At 36.6% G+C, this 13,993-nt stretch overlaps 1 protein-coding gene across 3 annotated transcripts in view; it reads left to right on the plus strand.

Moving 5' to 3' along the window:
* ATM (ATM serine/threonine kinase) overlaps positions 1-13,993 on the plus strand; it is a 65,383-nt gene that overhangs the window by 46,569 nt on the left and 4,821 nt on the right. For 2 of the 3 annotated variants that reach the window (XM_064645233.1, XM_064645234.1), the window contains exons 47-60: positions 24-191; positions 1,832-1,951; positions 3,304-3,521; positions 4,301-4,508; positions 5,094-5,207; positions 5,613-5,771; positions 6,914-7,052; positions 7,409-7,488; positions 8,763-8,903; positions 9,834-9,950; positions 11,337-11,486; positions 12,235-12,400; positions 13,632-13,718; positions 13,798-13,912. In XM_064645233.1, coding sequence (XP_064501303.1) covers positions 24-191; positions 1,832-1,951; positions 3,304-3,521; positions 4,301-4,508; positions 5,094-5,207; positions 5,613-5,771; positions 6,914-7,052; positions 7,409-7,488; positions 8,763-8,903; positions 9,834-9,950; positions 11,337-11,486; positions 12,235-12,400; positions 13,632-13,718; positions 13,798-13,912 — 1,982 coding nt within the window. The remainder of the gene's footprint in view (positions 1-23; positions 192-1,831; positions 1,952-3,303; positions 3,522-4,300; positions 4,509-5,093; positions 5,208-5,612; positions 5,772-6,913; positions 7,053-7,408; positions 7,489-8,762; positions 8,904-9,833; positions 9,951-11,336; positions 11,487-12,234; positions 12,401-13,631; positions 13,719-13,797; positions 13,913-13,993) is intronic. The other variant, XR_010428258.1, reaches the window with a different exon arrangement.

Raw genomic sequence — 13,993 nt, forward strand, 5'->3', positions numbered from 1 at the left:
TATTATTATTTTTTTAATTTCAGCTTCCAGAAAGAGCTATGTTTCAGATCAAACAACACAATCCAGAGGGATGTGGCATTTCCGAATGGCAACTAGAAGAAGCTCAGGTTTTCTGGGCTAAAAAAGAAGAGAGTCTTGCACTGAATATACTTAAAACGATGATAAAAAAATTAGATGCAGATTGGTTTCAGGTATATGTTATATAATGTATAAACTTATGGGAATTAATTTCAGAAAGTGGAATTAGGATCTTAAATAATTTTTCCCCGGAGAGAAAATTAAAGTGAAGAAATTTTTCCTGTTATCCATCTAAACCTCCCCTGGCACAACTTGATGTTTATTTTCCCTTTGTTCGATCACTTGTGGCCTGGGAAACTACAACATCCTTTCAAGTAGTTGTAGAGAGGGATAAGGTCCCTCCCTCCTGAGCCTCCTTTTCTCCAGAGTAAACAACCCCAGCTCCTTCAGCTGATACTCCTAAGACTTTTCCTCCAGCCCCTTCCCCAGCTCTGTTGCCCTTTTGTGGATGCACTCCAGCACCTCAATATCTTTTCCTGCAGTGAGAGGCCCAAAACTGAACACAGGATTCAAGGTGTCCCCCCAGTGCCAAGTACAGGGGGACAATCTGCCCTGGTCCTGATGGCCACACTATTGCTGATACAGGCCAGGATGCCACTGGCCTTCTTGAGTACCTGAGCACACTGCTGGCTCATGTTCAGCTGCTGTCGACCAGCACCTTCAGGTCCTTTTCCTCTGGACAGCATTCCAGCCACTCTTCCCCCAGCCTGTAGCACTGCATGGGGTTGTTGTGACCCAAGGGCAGGGCCTGGCACTTGGCCTCGTTGAACCTCATACCGTTGGTCTTGACCAATCAATCCAGCCTGTCCAGGTCCCTCTGGATAGAACTTCGTTAGCAATGTGGTAAAAATGCCTTCATGTCCTTACATTTATGTTTAGCTATGATGGCTTTGAGTACTTTTGGAGGGTAAAAGACATTTACTTTGAATTCACAAACATTATTAAGGAATGTCACACAGAAAAGCTGGATAATTTTGGGCCAAGTTCTCCATACATATCAGGGCAAAATCAAGAGTTGCTGGTCTTTTGATTTTTGTGATTTCTCCATGAATAGTTGATGAGGCCGTCCAGAAATTTAATCCTTCCAGTGTTACATTTACCCTACCTATGTAAGGAGGATTTGTGTTTTCACAGCCTATGATATACTTCAGTATTTCACGGTCAGTGTTGCCATCTTGATCATGTGGTCTTTAATATGTACTAAAAGCATTTTGCAAACTTGTCCTACTCTACAGTTAAAGCTGAGCATCTGATCCGGAGTCACGTCCTTTGGAAACCTGCTCCATCATCTTCTCGGAGCATTTTTAATCCAATTTCCATGTAGAGATCTGTCTGAATAATTTAGTGATCACACATAGTTATCATGATTCTTGAATGTTACCTATGGATTGTACTATGATACTTCAGACTAAATGGGGATATTAGAAAATAACAATTACGGAAACATGCTGTGAATTTATGTATTTTTTATTACATATTGTCATTGGTTTATTCTGCTTTTCATTGTTCGGATTATCAGGTATTTTAAAACACATGCTTTCCTTTAGTCTAACATAGAATGTGAATGTGATTTAAGGTTATCAACTGCTGTAGATGTGGGTGGTGAATGACTTTGTAGATGCATTATATGTAATAGGCCTCAGCGATTGAAATCTGTTCAGGGTTTAAAACTTTAGAAATTGCCTATTCAGGGGTGGGGTTTTTTGATGCTTCCCTCTCTTTAATTTTGTTCCCAAAACTTGCTTTTTCAAAGGTTGAGAATGATCCTCACCTGAAATTGATGTATACCGAGTGTCTGAGGCTGTGCGGAACCTGGTTAGCAGAAACATGCTTGGAAAACCCTACAGTCATCATGCAGAAATACTTAGAAAAGGTGCATCTGGTCTTTGAAATACACTGTCTTTGAGATAATGCTGTGCTAAAATATGGTGTTAGAATGTCAAGCAGACTTTATTTTTCTGGATTGAAAGTATGGTTTCCTATAAAAACATAGTTTCACATTGTATTGTGTTAACACTGTAATCTTATAAAATGTTCAGAATATGGGTTTATAGAATTCACAGTGAAACGTATAATATTGGCTTAGAAGTGCAGTGATTACAACTACTAGTCTAGTTTCCTGTTCTACATTACCATTCCTTCCTTCTCAGGATAGATTATTCACTCATCAGGTTTTCAGTGTGGCCACAGAATTTCACAGAATTAGGGAATTGCTTTGGTTGGAAAAGACCTCTGAGATCATCGAGTCCAACCTATGACCGACCACCAACATGTCAACTAGACCATGGCACTCAGTGCTACATCTAATCTTTCCCTGAACATTTTCAGGGATGGTGACTCTACCACCTCCCTGGGCAGCCCATTCCAATGTCCAGTCACTCTTTCTGTGAAGAAATTCTTCCTAACGTCCAACCTGAGCCTCCCCTGGCACATCTTAAGACTGTGTCCTCTTGTCCTGTTGCTTGTTATGTGGGAGAAGAGACCAACCCCCACCTGGCTACAGCCTCCTTTAAGGTAGTTGTAGAGAGTGATAAGGTTACCCCTGACAGGTGCTGGAAGGTCTTGTTCTAGTGTTTCAAACTACTGTAATTTTTTTTTTAAACTCATAGCCAGTTACAGAAACATTTGTATTAATATTTGTCCACTCTGCATTTATTTATTTCATGCTGATTTGTGAAACTCATCATAGTTGCTTTTCTCTCTTACTATCTACGTGCTTTCATCACTGTGATTTGAATCCATGACTTTCATATATAATTTCCTTTTGGCACTTTTTGGACTGCCTTCCTTTTTTTTTCTCACCATCCTGTGATATAAGGCTTTAAGACTATTGTAAAACTTCATGCCTAGTTACTCTAAAAGATAGATAAGTGCAGTAAACGCCTGTATGATTATTAAATCTGTTTCATACAGGATAATCTTTTTGGCTGTTTGCACTGAAACGCTTCTTAAAGGTTAAATTCACTTATGAGAAAAATACTCTGTTAGATTTCATTTTGTATGCATATATATTCCATCACAGGCAACATTAAATAATCTATTTGAGCAGGTGATCCTTCTTGAGCGGGAGGGGTTAAATGAGATGATCTCCAGATGTCCTTTCCAGCCTCAACCCCGCCCCCCCCTAAAAAAACCAACTTTCTCTGATAACAGAGTTTAATCAAGTATTATGCAGCACTGTTTATCTGATTATCCATCTTACCATTATTGTTTCTTCCCCTTTAGGCTGTAGAAATTGCTGCAAGCCACAGTGGAGACAGCAGTGATGAGCTGAAGAAAGGAAAGATGAAGGCTTTCCTGTCTTTGGCTCGTTTCTCTGATAATCAGTACCAGCGAATTGAGAATTACATGAAATCCTCAGAGTTTGAAAATAAGCAAGCACTACTGAAGAAGGCCAAGGAGGAGGTTGGCCTCATCAGGGAATGTAGAGTTCAAACCAACAGGTGAGCATTCAAATGGAGAGGTGGTTACTATGGAGCTTTCAAAGGCTCCATCTCTACCAACTTTCTGGGCAAGAGGCACAGTATGGGTCACATCTCTACGGCTGATTTTTTCCTTCTCCACAAAACAGTGGCCAAATCCATAGTGCTTCCTGTGAATAGTTTCTGAACTGTGCCTGAACATGGTCTATGCATGTGCTAGGTAGTGTGGGCCAAAACTCAGCCAAGGACTGTTACAGCAGTTAAACAGTACGGATGCTCATGGCCTGGAATTCATGTTTATTCCCTGGATCTGTTCAGTTTATTTGACAAAGAAAATGTTACCGAGTGAAAATAAATGAATTGAGATTTTTCTCCATTACACATTTAGTGAAAGAGTAGAATTAATTTTAATACGGAGTATATTAAATCCATATTAAATTATTTAATATGGATTCAGTAAGAACAATTGAAAGTGGGCAGAAAAAGATGACTTTCAGCTGTTGGAAAGTGAAGTATTTACACAAATTATCTGTTCTGTATATTCACACATATACCAATATTAAGAATAAATCATTTAAAAGAAGACACTGACTGAAAATTTACTTAGAGCAGTGGGTCTTTGTGCATACACCAAAGGAGTAGCTCCCGCAATTTGATTTCTCAGTTGTTTATTTTGCTGTGCTTGTACATACAAAGCAACTTTAAAATGTTAAATTAGTAAGTAAGAGAGCTAGGGATGTCCTTGCTACAAGTTCATTAAGAGTTAATGTGGTGTTTAAAAATAATGTCTGTTCACATAGATACACAGTGAAGGTTCAGCGAGAACTGGAACTGGATGAATGTGCCATACAAGCCCTAACTGAGGATCGTAAACGTTTCCTGTGTAAAGCAGTGGAGAACTATATCAGCTGTTTATTAAGTGGAGAAGAACATGATATGTGGATATTCCGACTCTGTTCACTATGGCTTGAAAATCCTGGAGTTGATAGAGTCAATGAAATGATGAAGGTATATGTCTGCTCTGTTTTTTCTTAATCCCTCGACAGTTAAAATATCCATATTTCGTTTCCTTCTCCTAGGTTTCTAGAAGATGAATTATAGTGCTGTGCAGTATGCTTTCCTATGTAGCTGCTTAACTTTTCCTGCAAAACTTGCTTTTTTCAGTTGTCATCGCTTATCAGTTAGTTTTTCATCAGTGAGACCTGTAATTCTCAATGCATTTTAATTTAACTTAATTTAGCATTTTAATTTGAAAAATCTGTATGATTAAGCATATCTCATGAGCTTTTACTGTGGTCCCCTTGTTCTTTACATATTTTGGAAACTACCCATCATGAGCATCCTTAGGTACATTATTCTTGTTTAAATTATATATACTTTCAGGTGAAAAGCTATGAAAGGTAGAATAGAAAATATTACTTTTCCTATGAACGACTTGTAGCATTTAGGAGACATGGGCCAAGATAATGTGATACTCACTGAACTGCCACTTGATCACACAACCATGATTACTCTTAGTTTAAAAAAAAATTATGATTACAGTTTTTGTTTGGTGTTTAGTACAGCTTTCTAACTGAATTTTCTCTACTACAGAAAAATGCACAGAAGATTCCCTCATACAAGTTTTTGCCTCTGATGTACCAGCTGGCTGCTCGGATGGGAACTAAGATGATGGGTGGTTTAGGATTTCACGAAGTTCTGAATAATGTAATTTATGCTTTTCTTATCTAAAGATATCTTGATTATCTTAGTAGTGCCTACTTCTAAACAATATCCATCTTCTTCTGTGCAGTTGTAGCTGAACAAGTTAGATAGGTGATCAAGGTGTATTAAAAATAAGTGATGCAAAATTAGTATGGTGGGGAAAGAGGATTGGGGACTTTTTCCTTTCTACGTAATTGATTTTTCTTGTTGTATAAGAGTAGACTTACGCAGCTGTAGGAATGTACTTTGAATGGTTTTTTCAGTTGTGGAAATACCATCTAAGTATTACCATTTTATTTCTTCTTAGGAACCTTAGAAGTTCAAAAGAATTAATAATGTTAATTAAGTATCTTTTTTTTTTCTTCTGTACAGTTTTCAATAATAGGATCTTTTTGTTTTTGTTGACAGCTAATGTCTAGAATTTCACTGGATCATCCTCATCATACTTTGTTTATAATATTAGCTTTGGCTAATGCTAACAAAGATGAACTCCTCACAAAACCAGATGCAATAAGAAGAAATAAGTTAATTAAAAATGCACCGAAAGAAATCTCCCAGCTTGATGTGGTGACTACAAAAAATTCTATTCTATTAATCACATTCAGTCCTTTAATTTTGTTAAAAAATGAAAAAAAAACCATGTCATTTTAGTGCAGAGCTCATCAGCTGGCTTTTGTTAAGAAACAGTAGGGGGGAAAAAGTACTTTTAATAATAAACCCCCCCCCCTTTGTGTGTACATTAGTAATTATTATTAAAAGAAGTAATTATGGGATTGAACAAAATACAGTTAACATTTCCTGCCACAAATAGCCCCGATTATTGCAAAGACTTTTGTGATAAAAATCCTTGATGTGTCATTCTGTAAAAAGCATTTTAGATGCAAGAAAGGCTTGAGTGGGTTTATTGTTAAAAGTACATCCTGAATTGAGTATTTTTTCTGCTTTGAGTGGTAACATCTGTTGCACCTAAGTATTTGGCCTTGTGCAGTATATCCTTTGTTCCTTTATATGTTAAAAGCCATGATGATAGGTAATACTGAACTGTAGTTTCATGTAATGTTGTTATTGCTTAATTTTTGTTGGAACCTGTCTTTGGAATCATCTCTCACCTAGATTAATGCCCATTCTTTCCCCCATTGTTGCAGGCCTGGCACGGTTGTCATTGCCTTCTTAGCCCCCATACTGATACATTTTTTCAGCACACTTTTATGTGGCTTTTTTCCACCTTTCTCTCAAATTTATAGGGTTTTTTGTGGTCCCACCCTTTGGAGTGGGATTATGCTAAACACAAGTGTCTCAGAGTCAGGCAGAGAAGGAATGCATAGTCAGGTTTTTGCCTTTTGCATACAGGACTTTTCTTCAGTTGGGAGGACGTAACAGAAGTGGGCAGATGGTGGGAGAACATCCAAACCTACCTCTCCTCTTTTCTGAAGAATTTTTGCAGTTTTTTTGCACTTTGCCCAGACATTTGCCCCCTCTCCATTCCCAATAATATTTTACATTATTCATCATCTCAGATTAGACAGCACAGAATTTTTCTTCTGATTATTTTAGTTCATGTCACAAAGGACTGTCCATTACTGCAGTTTGCTCTGTTTTCATAGGACATATCTCATTTGTACTTTATTGCCTGCATGTTATAATATATCTTTAATATTACAAGGTGTAATTTGCAAGATCTGACATTTGTATTCCTTTGGGTTTTTTAGGACAGAATGGAGGCTGCTAGCACTATAATCAATATCGTAAGAAAAAAGAGAGCTCATATGGTTAGAGACATTGGAGCACTTTGTGATGCTTACATCACATTAGCAAATGTAGATGCTACTCCATGGAAATCTCAAAGAAGTAAGTCTTGGAAAAATGTTTGTTTTAATAGTGAAGATAGTTTTTGTTTTCTCAGATTAAAAAGTGTATTTCTAAATATTGATATTTAGTTAAAAGAGATACGGCGTTAGCACTGTGTCCTATTTTTGGTAGAACTTAGTCTGGATTAGAAGTCACAGTAATTACGTGCACTGTAAGGCTCAGACTCTGAATATCAAAGTCCAGAAATCTGCATTTGCCCTGCGATCGTCTTCATCAGCTTGACAAAAGTATACAATGAGGTTTTGGGTCCCAAAAACAGTGTAAGCTGTTTTTTGTCAATTTTGATGTATGTTACTAGTTCTGAACTTAAAACTATTAATTCCTTTTAATTACAGAACAAATAAGTATTCCAGCTGACCAGCCAATTATTAAACTGAAGGACTTGGATGTTGTTGTTCCTACCATGGAAATTAAGGTGACTGAAGTTGCAATAAATACAGACTATAATATCAAATCATAGAATCAGCTTCAAGCTTTTGTAGTGGCAGTCAGGGCATATATCTCTTCATCCAATTCCCAGGTTCTTTATAGGTCAGCCTATGGGAGATACAGGCTGAGATGGTTTCCTTAGGCTTTAGAAGACCAAGTCTTTTAGTTCCTGGATAGTGGTTTATTGTACAAAGATGGCTTTGCCAGCGTTACCAATGACTAGTCTTTTATTATCAGAAGGGGTGATGAACTACCTAAATCACAGAGAGGGTTAGGGAGTCTGAATCTCCTGTTTTGTAAGTGCTAGCTCAGAGGCACTTAATGTCCTGAAGGTATGAGAATTAATAGATATGCCTTCTCCTGTTCCTAAATGGCCAGCTTGTAGGTTTTTACCATTCAGTAATGGGGTGTGATCCATTCCTGTTAGATTAAGTGGTTGATTGGATGGGTGCATAGGCACTCACTCTTCAATGCCACATGCTCTACCGAGGGAACATACCAGTTTCAGGAGCGTAGAGTTGCTTTTTGGGCCAACACCTAAATTTAAATGTTACTAAGCTAGACTTCCTTGTGTTAAAGTCCCTCAGGCTGCATCTATAAAGCTGAATAAGTCAAGGGACTGCTTTATGCAGTTTGACTTCAGAGGCCAGAAATTGCCACTCATGCTAAATAACATTTGTTTGTAGGGCTCCTATTGGCCCCAGGTGTTGCTCTTTTGTACAACTCGATTGTTCTTTTCTTTACCTTTCTTCTTCTCCAGTATAAACTGACTGAAATGGTTGCAGGTCTGGGATGTAAATTGCTGGAGCTGTATTTCATTACAGCTAACTGAGTAGGGTTGCTTTATGACACAAGGATGTGAAGAATGGCTGAAGATACAGATCCTACAAATTGCAGCAGGTTTAGGATTGTAGATTGGGCCCATTTGCAGCCTATTGTAAGCCTAATGCCCCCAACTGTGTGTGAATGTTTTCTTGGGACAATACTAGCTGGGACAGGCTAACATTGTCACAGCCTGTTTAGTGGAAGTCTGCAGCACCATGTCCCCTCTACAAGTGAGGTGGACGAGGAATCAGAAAAACTCCTTTGCTCAGCATATTTTTGTAGCTTTTGTGAGTATTATCCTTGTAAATGATGGAATACTTGTATTAATATTTAGCATATAGTCTGCTAATGAGGTTTGCAAACAACTCATTAACACTTACTCTGAGTGAAATGGAGGTAATATTTATATTAATTTCAACTTATTTATAATTTCAGGTGGATCCCACAGGACAATATGAAAATTTGGTCACAATAAGATCTTTTAAGCGAGAATTTCTTTTAGCAGGAGGCATGAACCTGCCTAAAATAATAGACTGTGTAGGATCAGATGGTAAAGAAAGGAGGCAGCTGGTTAAGGTATGTTCTATCAGTTGTAATTACATGTCAGGGACTTGGCATGCTGGAATTTTTTTTAAGTTCTGTCAGTTTTATCATGTATCACTTCTGTACCATGAGCAGACTTTTCACGTTTCAGTGTCAGTTGAAGAATACTTTAATAAAGGATATTACAAAGGATATTATAAGTAATATAATAATAGTATAATATAAACAATAAGTATTAAATTTTTTGTAATTATTTTTCAGCAGTGCATGTTATATCCAGTAGCTTACCTGACAACTACCAGACCTGTTACTTGCCTGGTCATGTCTTAGCTGGTGACCTGGATTATGCAGTAAATAAAAACCATCAAATTTTCTGTTAAATACCTCCTTTTTTCTTCCCCATAAAAAAAATGTACAATTAAGAGACAATCAAAAGGATACACATAGAAATACAAATCTCTAAAAAAATTCTCTTTAGACTCAACTGACTTTGAATGTAAACATGGAGCAGCTGCTGGGAAAATTCTGTTTTGCTGTTAAGTATGGGGTAGTTCCAAAAGTTTTAAAGAGAAGCATAAATCTGCATCCCATAATCAGAACTGCAGTGCCAACTGATGCTGCTTCAGCTGTGTGCTGGGTTGCTAAACAGGTTGAATGAAACATCTATGTTTAAAAAGGGTGCTGTAAGGCATGTAGGTTGATTGAAACCTTAAATAATATTTACCAGAAAAAAAGAAAAAGGTAATGATTTAAGTTAATGATAGTTCTGTTTAAGCAGCTGAGCACTATTAGAAAACCAAATACAGAGAAAAAAATCAATTGTTAATTACATTTTATTGCATATGATTATTGTGGAAAAGTAACTTGGGGGTTGTGCAATTTTTTTAAATAATTTTTTTAGTTGCTGAACAAGAAGTTGGATACTGAAAAGTCTTTTAAATGCTTTTTCTGTTTTTGCTGAAGGGACGTGATGACCTCAGGCAAGATGCTGTCATGCAACAGGTTTTCCAGATGTGCAATACATTGCTTCAGCAAAACACTGAAACACGAAAGAGAAAATTAAATATCCGAAGATACAAGGTAACCCTGAAAAGCTGTGGCAATAAAGAAATAAAGTGTATTTCTCTATTCTCCACTTTTTTAACCCAAAGACAATATAAAAGGATATTTATTTATGTGTTATTAAGGTAATCACTGCTCCTTAAGGTATGGAATAAACAATACATTTTAATTATTACGATTTAATTTTTTCTAAATCCTTAAAATAAATTTCTGATGCCCAATATATATTTAAATACTCTTCAAAGCTTTCTTTATATGAACCTGTAATTGAAAAGAAATCAACTCGTGCACTGGCCTTGAATTGTAAGTTTCTAGTCCTTAGACTTGAGCATACAAGTTTGTTTATGAATTCTCATTAATTTGTCTTGTGATATTCCTTAATAATTAATTTTAGTCTTGCAATATCCCTTACAGTTGAATCCAAAAGTCCCGTCTAGGGTCTATTCATGAGAAATTTGAATTGCAGAACTTTTTTGTTGGAGTTGGGAATACAGCAATACATTCTTATTGTGAATGCAGAAAATGTATTTGAAGAGGCACTTTCCCTTCCTCCGTCCTTTTATGTGCTTGGGATGATAATAATAGCTGTGAAGGTGACCTCTGAATAAGTATTCTTGAAGGATAAGCTCTTGTCTTTGACAAATGAGAAATATGCACTCTGGAACCTCTAAAGGTGCTTATCTGAATTGCTAGTGTGGTTTTAAGAATTCTCAGGCGGAGTTAAAGTCACATTTTTGGATAATCTTCAATTAAAAATCAGGTTTTTATGTGTGCAAAAATGAATGACATCCGGGAAAAAGAGAATGGATGTCGCATTATGAGATAAAGACACTTTCATAAGAAAATGAAATTAAAGGAAAAAGGCAGTAACTGTTTTACTGAGGGCAGGCAAATGGTTCATTCTGGCCAGTGCTACAGGAACTGAGGTAACCATTACAGCCAGTTATGCAGTGAGCAACTGTTCCCTGGGGTGGGAAGCAGACAAAGACAAGCCTAATATGTTCACACAGCTACCATGTGTTTGTGTGAGATTTTACTTCTTGTATGCAATTTGCACAGTGCCTGTGTTATCCCATTCCAACAGAGTGACCTGCTGGCTGTCATAGGTCATCCAGAATGCCAAAATAAACATGCACATTGAGGAGAATTGTTAAGTTATACTGAAGTATGGTAGTGGAAGGGTCTCAGGACTAGGAAAAAAATTGCAAATATTTGGTAGAAAAAATTTGAGTGGATTTTTATATATATATTTGTATTTAAAACATGTATTGTGATCAGTTGTATGGTTTGTCCTTTTTTGTCTTTATAAACAAACACAGATGTGCACCCATGCTCTGCAGGATGCCTATTCATAGTTTTGTGTGTATAACCCTTCCCCGTGCAGCCATGGTTTTGCTTTTACAGGTGGTTCCCCTTTCCCAGAGAAGTGGTGTTCTTGAGTGGTGTTCAGGAACAACTCCCATTGGGGAGTTTCTTGTGAATGTCGAAGAAGGAGCTCACAAGAGATACAGACCAGGAGATTACTCTGGTTATCAATGTCAAAAAATAATGATGGTGAGTCAAAATAACTTAAAAAACCACCAAAAAAAATAGCTGGCTTATAATATTTACAGGGGGTTGGGAGGTAGAGGGGAAATTTATGGAGAATTATATACTATACTATTAGTATATATAATAATGAATATGATCAGTGGCATGGAATGAATAGATATTCAGACTTTTAGTTTAATTCCACAGAGCACCTCACCGTAAGTTTAGAAAATTGCAGACAGGTTTACCTGTTCCTTTATATACCCATGACAGTGGGTATATAAAGGAAAATTACTTCCTTTTAAATGTCTATAGCATTAACAGGATTAAAGTATATTTAATTTTGGCTCTGTGCACCTTTTGCATGGGAATGAGTGAGAGTAACTTTCTCACAGTGACATGAAGCCACCAGATAACCAAAGGTACCAGAAGAGAGTGCCAAGAATGGAAGTGTCTCCCAGCAAGATGCATTTACCTGTACATGCCTGTAAAATACATGCACCTGCTGAACCAAAGAAATAGGAGTGTGGTTTTTTTCCACGTTTTTTAGCCCATGAGTGTTATATGAAAATGTAATTGTTTAGTAAAACAGGTAGATAGGTGCATTAGTAATTGCTTTAAAAGAGACAAACTCATAACTCAGAGAAAGGAGTGAGAACAGCATTTGATGGAGGGGAGAGGGTAGAAAGTAGGAATCTGTTCTTTCAAAGGAAGACATAATTTCCTTCCAAAGCAGTTAGTCATGGGTAAAACATTTCTTATGTGTTTAAAGGATGCACAAAAGAAACAGCCCGAAGAGAAATACAGAATCTTCATGAAAGTCTGTGAGAATTTTCAACCTGTGTTTCGGTATTTCTGCATGGAAAAATTCCTGGATCCAGCTGTGTGGTTTGAAAAACGATTGGCATACACTCGTAGTGTGGCTACGTCTTCTATAGGTATTACATTGTCTTAGTTATCTTGGCATTTTAGATTATGTAACCAAAAAGTTTATACCATTTCAGAAGCAGTGGCTGTTCTGTTTTTATCACATGCCACAAAAGGCATAGTAGAGGGCAAAAAATTCCAGCAAGAACACCAGCATTATTTTTGTAATTAAGATTTCTGATTTGTTCCTCCCCACCCCAATATCTGCTGCAGTAGAAAGATAGAATGAAATTCTGTATTTGTTTTATATAGTGGTTTGTATTTTTAGGTTCTGGTAGTGTTTTTAAAGTTTCTACCTGGCTGTTTATTTCTTTTGTTTCCATTTAACATATATTCATTTCATGTGTAGCCTCAGATGTTTTAACTGAGTTGAAAAGCTCAGTCTTTTACTTTCTTTGTACTGGCATCATCAGCCATGGCTGAAATTGTTATTTAGGCTCTGGCATTTTTCCTTTGTTTTAATAAAGAAATATATGTATTTGGATTGTGGATCTTCTTTGGATGGCTCAGTTCTGTAATGAGTCTCTCAAAGACATTTGTTAGTAAATTGTATACATTGCAGTAGATCCCATTTTAGATGCTAACATGTTTATACACTCCCTTTTTTCCTGGAAAAAAAAAAGAAAGTAAATCTACAGTTTAGCAGAATTCACATGAAAGATTTTTGTAGGAAATACTGCTGCTGATCATCAGCTGATGAAAACAGTAATGGGTGTAAATTGCACCAAAGGCAATGTTGTTTGTAGGTTTTCTAATTTAAGGACAGTAAAGCACTAAAATAGGCTTTACATGAAAGATCTTATAATTTGGATCACTGGAGATTTTTAAAACTGACTTAGGTAAAAGTCAGTTGTTGGTTTGTTGTTTTGTTTTGGATTTTTTTAAATAAAACAGTAACAGTAACAAAACCTAATTTTACTGTGCACTTCATTTTAATTTTTTTTTTTTTTGAACGCTGCAATATTTGATAAACCTATCTACGAAGAGAAATGGCCAAGAATTCTGTGGAGTAGATAAAACAATACACATCTGTATGAGAACAACCTTTTTGCATTTGCATTCAGTTAAACTTTTTTGGATTTGTGAATGGCATTTGCTCTTTCATGGGTAATATCTATATATGGGAGAAGAAATATTCTCACTTGTAATTTGTTTGTACCTGTTACAATGATTTTAATCTTAAGCTTTCTCTGGTTTTTATTACATGTAAATATGGTTTCAGCACTTACCTTTTTGTTTCAGTTGGCTACATTCTTGGACTTGGAGACAGACATGTTCAGAATATCTTGATAGATGAACAAACAGCAGAACTAGTGCATATAGATCTGGGTAAGTGGGACAGGCAAGAAAACATTAATTTTTCTTTACATGAAGTTTTTTATTAAACATCTATTATCCTTTTGTTTAGGGGTTGCTTTTGAGCAAGGTAAAATCCTTCCCACACCAGAGACTGTTCCTTTTAGATTAACCAGGGACATTGTGGATGGAATGGGTATTACTGGCGTGGAAGGAGTCTTCAGAAGGTAAGTGCTCCCATACTGCATAGGGATAAGGAGGCAGCAGAATACTTCCAGCATTATGATTCTTGTTACATGTTAAATAGT

The sequence above is a fragment of the Pseudopipra pipra genome, chromosome 2 (assembly GCF_036250125.1).
Source record: "Pseudopipra pipra isolate bDixPip1 chromosome 2, bDixPip1.hap1, whole genome shotgun sequence".
Lineage (NCBI taxonomy): Eukaryota > Metazoa > Chordata > Aves > Passeriformes > Pipridae > Pseudopipra > Pseudopipra pipra.